Here is a 7,098-nt window from a genome sequence, read left to right on the forward strand (position 1 = left end):
CATCACCCCCTTTGGTCACAGGATCAAAATTCAGGCACTGGGCAACTGGCTCGTATTTATGACAGTTGCCGTATCCTGGGGTCGTGGGATCTCGTTTTGTGACCTTCTGGCAAAAGTCAATGGGATCTACTTCCCAACCATTTTGCTAGCACCTGCAGTGATACAGTTAGCAACTGTGGGGAAAATAGGTCATAAGATGAGGCAAAACCCAACGGCCTTGCTTAGCAACGGAGAATTTGCCCTCAGTTGTGGTCGTAAGTCTAGGACCGCTTGCATTGCCCCCCAAAATAAGACCCAATGATCACAGAGACATAAAGAGTCGCGCTTAATTCAATGGCATCTGTATCTTCTAATCGTCCCTTATATGTGCACTACACCTGGTCTTTCCCAACCTCAGTAACTTTAAGGTGTGTGGACTTCAACTCCCAGAATTCCCTAGCCAGCATGGCCGATGCTAAGAATTCTGGGAGTTGAAGTCCACCCATCTTAAGGTGGACAGAGTTATGAAACACTTCCTTAGACTTTGGCCTATGTTGTGATACTCTACTACAAGGGTCTTCAAACTTAGCAAGTTTAAGACTTGTGGACTTCAACTCCCAGGATTCCTTTGCTAACATGACTGGAGGAGGAATTCTGGGAGTTGAAGTCCACAAGTCTTAAAGCTGTCAAGTTTGAAGACCCCTGATCTATAGTATCTATCTTCTATCTCCCTCTCCCCCTCCCTCCCTCCCTTTCTCTCTCTCTCTCTCTCTCACACACACACACACAAACACACACATCTGTCTCTCTCTCTCATCTGTCTGTCTGTCTATCCATCCATCCATCCATCCAATCCAAGGGTCTTCAAACTTGGCAAATTTAAGACTTGTGGACTTCAGCTCCCAGAATTCCTGAGCTAGCATGACTGGAGGAGGAATTCTGGGAATTGAAGTCCACAAGTCTTAAAGCTGTCAAGTTTGAAGAGCCCTGGTCTACAGTATCTATTTTCCATCTCTGTCTGTCTGTCTGTCTTTCTATCTAATCCAAGGGTCTTCCATCTTGGCAAGTTTAAGACTTGAGTACTTCAACTCCCAGAATTCCTGAGCCAACTTGACTGGAGGAAGAATTCTGGGAGTTGAAGTCCACAAGTCTTAAAGCTGTCAAGTTTGAAGACCCCTGATCTACAGTATCTATCTATCTATCTATCTATCTATCTATCTATCTATCTATCTATCTATCTATCTATCTTATCTGTTTCTCTTTCTTTTATGTATACTGAGAGTATTTACACCAAGACAAATTCCTTGTGTGTCCAATCACACTTGACCAATAAAGTATCCTATTCTAAAATATTCTATTCTCTAATCCAAGGATCTTCCATCTTGGCAAGTTTAAGACCTGTGTACTTCAACTCCCAGAATTCCCGAGCTAACACGACTGGAGGAGGAATTCTGGGAGTTGAAGTCCACCAGTCTTAAAGCTGTCAAGTTTGAAGACCCCTGCTCTACTAGATGGGTGTTTTGAGTCCTCACCCTCACCTCACAACAACACAACTCCTCATAGTATGATAGACTTGCGGGGCCGGCACTTTGTGCGACAAGGTCACAGAGAGTATTAAGATTGGGATTGGGTTAGGGACTTCTGTCCTCACTGTGAGTTGTGTTGGGGGGGGGTGGTGCACGAAGGGAGGCTCAGCCAATCTCATTGTACACAGGTTGTGCTCTCGCAACAAAGGTAATAATAATAAGAGAGACAGGCCTTGTGTGCCACATAGCCCAATTCCTCCTTCAGACCTTAAAAACGCCACCACGACAAGCCTCGTTTATATTAACAACTTGGTTGCATGAAACCTAGCAAACAGTAAGCAAGACCAATTGTTACTACAAGCCTCTGTGCTTACTTGCCACAAGGACTCGAAACCAAAATACTTTGACAAGACTATTTCATGCCCGTGTCTTTGTACCTAGGCACACAACCATGCTCAAAGCAAAGGTGTGATATTACCAGAGTCCCACCAGAAGTGACGCTGGGGAAGACAATGACATTCAGGTCCCGCGTGTCGTCCGAGCAAACAATCTTAGGTGACAACTCGGTCTGCAAAATTTTAACCCTGGTCCCCAAATGCTGATGCAGAACCTTATCAAAACAAGTCACTAAGAACTTAACCATCAGCCAGCCAATACTTTTTTTTTTTTAGACTCCACAAAACAAAGACCAAAAAAACACAACAACTCACCACTTGTGGCTTGGTCCTGGGGCTGCCGGCGTTCACATCTCCATGGTGCTTGGGACATCTGGGGAGTTTGGGTTCCGTCGTGGTTGGCGTGGAAGGAGACGATCTGGGGGTATCCGCAGTGTTGTTGGGCAGGGCTTCCCCCGAACTGAGAGTCAACATGTAGTGCTTGGTCACATCCTCCAAGGATGGAACGGGAAGAGGTGTTGAAAGTTTGGCGGGCAGGTGCGGAAGCCCCTGGATGACAGGGTGGGCATTCTGACAGAGCGAAGCGGGCAGGTGGGCACTGGCGATGGGAAGGAAGGTGGCAGGCTCACTGGTGTGGCGCATGTGCTTGGAGGCGGGCCTTGCCCTGCCCATCGTGGTGGGCACGGTGGGAGACAGCGCCGTCTCGTCCTTCCTGCTCTCCTGGTGATTCGCTCGGTCGCTGCGCTTCTTGGAACTTCGCCGGACTATCCTCGGCGACAAGACCTCCGCCAGCTTGGGATCGAAGCTGAAGTTTTGAGGGACCTCGTGGGCTTCCGGCGGCATCGGCAGAGCCTGCTCCGACTGGGAGGACAACCTGCGCGCGTCCTGCTCCGCCGACTGGCCCGAAAGGATGGGCTCGCTGCTGGACGGCAGGATGTTCTGCTCCATCTCGTTGATGGGTTCTCCGGCACCCATGAAGCCCGGGTTGGCATGCTCGCCGCGGCGGCTGGGGTCGCTGAAGGACTTCTTCTTGATGGGCTTCCCATTGCCCTTCTCGTCGATCACCTTGTCCATGGCCCCGGGCTGGCTGACGATGTTCTGGATCACGGTGCTGTAATCCTTCAGGCCATCGCTGCAGACCGAGAGGTCGCTGGCGGCGCTCCCCGTGCAATCCGACAAAGCCACGGCAGAAGCGTCTAAGATTCCGGGCTTTGAATTCAGCGACCCCAGGAGGTTGCTATCCACGGAGAAGTTCTTGGCCTCCTCTGTAATGGAGCACCTTCTGTGGGGCATAGGGTCGCTGAGAGACCGGTAGGAATCGACGCTGGATTCCCCGCTGCTCCCGTTGCTGGATTCGGAACCGTTGTTTCCCAAGGATGGGAACTTCCTCCGTCGCCGAAGGGCGCTGGGAGTCAGGGGCGTCTCCGACAATCCCTGGGACGCCGTCTTATGATTGGGGAGCCCCTCATCCACGACGGCCACGTCGTCGTTCCCTTTGGTGAAATGGTTTGAGAGAAGCGTCTCCTTCCTCTCCAGAGAAGCGGCCTCAGTTCCTCTTCGGTTGGCCAATTTCCATGCGGCCACGGAAGGATCCAGGTAACTGTAGGCTGGCGGTGTCTCTGGCTCGGTCACAATTCCTTCATCGGTCATACTGGATTCAGGACCTTCTTCTAAAGATTTCCCGCAGGGCAGGTTTCCTTCAGGACCAGCTTCCTCCAAGCACCGACTGCAGTTTTCTTCTTTCTCTACTCCCTCCTCCGTCCCGTCCTTCCCCCTTTCCTTGGACTCGGAAGCAAAATTATAGCCGTGTTCTGAGCCCATCTTACTTATCTTCTCAAACACTTGCCTGGCTTCTTGGATGTACTGATCCTGAATGATTACAGGGAGCATATCTTCCTCCCTGTCTCGGCTGTCGGAAACCACACCATTGTGGTCGAAGCGAGTGGCCAGCAGAAGCTCCGAAGAGCTGGACTTCATGGCGTTTTGCAGGCAAAGGCGGCGGGAGGCCGGCTTGTCCGAGCAAGTGAAGGATTTGGCCCGTCTCAGGGTCGCCGTGAGGTCCTTCAGGGTTGGACGTTGGCCCAAGACCCAATGGTTTGGTGGCGGGACCTCACCTTGAGTTCTGCCCAACGACGGGTGCTCGGTTCGTCCTTGAAGACAGGGTTCATATCGGCTGACCCCCTCACCGCCAAATGCCACGTCTTCTTGGTCACTCAACCTGCTGGCTCTTTTCTTGGCCTTCAGCTCTGACAGGTCCGATTTCAGGAAAGTGAGGAGGGCCAAGGTCTCGCTGGCAATGTCCGGGTTGGACATGGACTTCTTTTGGTGCTTGGTTCTGGCCGCCGGTTCAAAGCTGCAAGGCAGCAAACTCTCAAAAGAGGACAACTCTTGCCTGGACCTCCCCAACCCCGACGGCAGCTTGGGCCGGGCACGGAGGACGGGGGCCTGCAACCTGGCAGGGCTGTCGCTTGGGCTGAAAGCGGGGGGCCGGCCCATGCCGAGACCCGGCTTGCTCGGCCCGGTCCAAGAGACCCCGGGCTGCTCGTCCTCTTTCAAGGTCTCCGTGCTGGAGTATCTGCTGCTGCTCCGGGAGCCGGCTGGGCTGGAGGCAAAGGGGGGGATGTTGACCTTGGAGACCCGGGACACCAGAGGCAGGGGAGGCCCCAAGGAAAGGGGGGCCGGGGGGCCCAGGAAGGGCCTGCTGCCCTCAGGCAGGACCCCCAAGGGCGGTCTGGGTCCCTCAGCAACCGAAGCCCCTTTGGCGTCTGGAGCTGGGGTCGTCCTCTCCTCCTCCTGGGGGGGCAGGAGACCCCCAGAAAGGTCCAGCTGGGCCTTGAGGTGCCATTCCATGCCAGCCACCACCCTGGCCTCCTCCTGGGCCTCAGTTTCCCTCTTCTTCCTCTGAAGGGAGCGTCTATGGGGCACCGCCCGGGCCTCCTCCTCCTCCTCACTGTCTGAGGAGGCCCTTGGGGGGCTCTTCAGGGCAGGCCCGGGGCCCAAGCCCGGCGAAGGCCTCAACTCCTCCTCGCTGCTGCTGGAGACCTCGGGGGCCACCCAGCCGCCCCAGGCTGGGCAGGGGGCCGGCGAGGCGGCCAGGAGGGCCGGCGAGGCCGAACTATGCCAGGAATGCGAAGTATCCCACAGCTGAGGCGGCGGCGGCGGCCTCTCCGACGGGCCTGGGGGGCCCCGTGGCGGCCGGAGCCCCGCGAAAGGGATGCAGCTGCGGGGCGGCGGCGGCGGAGGGACGCCCCGACGCTCCTCCTCGGCCCAGCAGAGCCCGTCCAGAGCCGGGCCGCCGCCGTCGGGAGGCAGAGGAACCCCCGGGTGGTCGGTGGCTTTGCTCCGCGGCGGGCCAGCCCCGTCCTCGCCCGGGCCGCCCCGTCCTCGCTCGGCCGCCCGTTGCTGCTGCTGCTGCTGCTGCCGCCGAAAACTCTCGCCGAAAAGTTTGCGCATCTCCGTCACGCTGGGCCAGTCCGGCGCCGGCGCCTCGCCCGGCCCTTTGGAGGAAGAAGAAGAGGAGGAGGAGGAGGAGGAGACGGTGGCGGCGCTGCTGCTGCTGCGGGGCGGCGGGGTCGGGGGCGGCCCGCCGGCCTCGGAGCCCCCGAGCTCCTTCTGGGCGGCGGCGGCAGCGGGGCGGGCGCAGGTGGTTCTTCCGCGGCGGCGGGCCGGGCTTGCAAGAGGCTGGTCTTCGGGGCCGGCGCGGGGCGCGCAGAAGCGCTGGGAAAGTTGCCGCACGGAGGGCGAGAGGCTCCGCAGGGCGCGGCCGGCCGGCTCGGCGGCTGCTGGGCGGGAGGAGACGCTGAACGAAGCGGCGCGGCCGGGGGATCGCCGCCCGATGGGCTCCAGCGGCGGCGGGTGCTCCGCGCTGGGCGGGGAAGGCTCCCCCCGAGAGTCTCCTCCTCCTCCGTCGGGCTGGGCCGGCCCGGTCCACTTGGCCAAGCGCTGGAAGGAGACGCTCCGGTAGAGGGGAGTCCTCTTCTGGCTCGGGCCCCCCTCCGCCATTGTTGAAGCAGCCGGTTGCAGCAGGGCCCTCCCCCCTTCCCCGCTCCCCTCCCCGGTTCTGCGGCGGGATCCCCGAGTCTGGGAAACGTCCCGGGCAGGCCGGCCCCGCCGCCGCCGCCGCCCTCAAGCCATCCGAAGGAAGGAAAGAGGGAAGGAAAAGGGAGGGAGGAAGAAGGGAGGAGGGTGTGTGTGAGAAGGAAAGAAAGAAAGGAAAGAAAGAAAGAAAGAAAGAAAGAAAGAAAGAAAGAAAGAAAGAAAGAAAGAAAGAAAGAAAGAAAGAAAGAAAGAGTGAGTCGGAAGGGAAGAAAAAAAGATTCCACGGGAGAAAGAAATAGAGAGAGAGGAAGGAGAAAGTAAAAAAGTAAAAAAGAAAAGAAAAGAAACAAGCAAAAAGGAGAAAGAAAAGAGAATGAGAGAGCAGGAGAAAGAAGGAAAGAAAGAAACCACGAGAGAACTAGAAAGAGAAAAGAAAGTAAAGAGAGTGAAAGAAAGAAAAGGAAGAAAGGAAAAAAAGAAAAAACGAGAGAAAGAACTAGAAAGAGAAAAAGAGAGAAGAAGGAAAACAAGAACGAGAAAGAAAGGAAGGAAGAAAGAAAGAAAGGAAGGAAGGAAGGAAAGAAAGAAAATACGAGAGAAAGAACTAGAAAAAGAGCAAAGAAAGGAAACAGGGAGAGTGAGAGAGCGCGAGAGAAAGAAAGAAAGAAGGAAGGAAGGAAGAGAAAGAAAGGAAAGAAAGAAAAGAAAACAACCGGGCGTGCGGAGGAGGAGGAGGCAGGCAGGCAGGCAGGCAAACTTCCCCCGAGTTCCCACGTTCACTTCCGAGCTCGGGTCCCGCGGAGGGGGAGGGAGGCGGAGAAGCGAGGAAAATCCGGCCGAAAGCAGCTCCGGAGCGGCGTGGACGGCAACAATGTGAACGCTCCTTCCGCGCGGCGGTTCCGATTCGCTCGGCCGAGCCAAGTCCCGGGATCGAAGGCGGAGGAAGGGGGGTGGGGTGGAAAACGACCCCCCCCCCCCAAAAATAGCCACACGTGGGGGGGAGAAACCGATCGAAGTCGAACTTTTTCAGGCCCTCCAAAGGCGATCCGTCCGGTTCCTTTGCAAAGCGATCTCCCGTGTGAAAAAAAATAAAATAAAAATGAAATCCAACCGGGGATTAAAATGCAACTTCTATCTCGCGTTGGGGGGGCTTAAGGGAG

The 7,098-nt window shown here is 56.2% G+C and overlaps 1 protein-coding gene across 1 annotated transcript in view; it reads right to left on the bottom strand.

Moving 5' to 3' along the window:
• Positions 1 to 6,015, bottom strand: part of ARHGEF17 (Rho guanine nucleotide exchange factor 17) — a 131,838-nt gene extending 125,823 nt beyond the window's left edge. The window contains exon 1 of the mRNA XM_087936899.1: positions 2,216 to 6,015. Coding sequence (XP_087793025.1) covers positions 2,216 to 5,902 — 3,687 coding nt within the window. The 5' untranslated portion in view covers positions 5,903 to 6,015. The remainder of the gene's footprint in view (positions 1 to 2,215) is intronic.
• Between the last annotated feature and the right edge of the window lie 1,083 nt (positions 6,016 to 7,098).

The sequence above is a fragment of the Pseudonaja textilis genome, chromosome 7, assembly GCF_049901715.1.
Source record: "Pseudonaja textilis isolate UNSWEBS1 chromosome 7, rPseTex1.2, whole genome shotgun sequence".
Taxonomy (NCBI): Eukaryota; Metazoa; Chordata; class Lepidosauria; order Squamata; family Elapidae; genus Pseudonaja; species Pseudonaja textilis.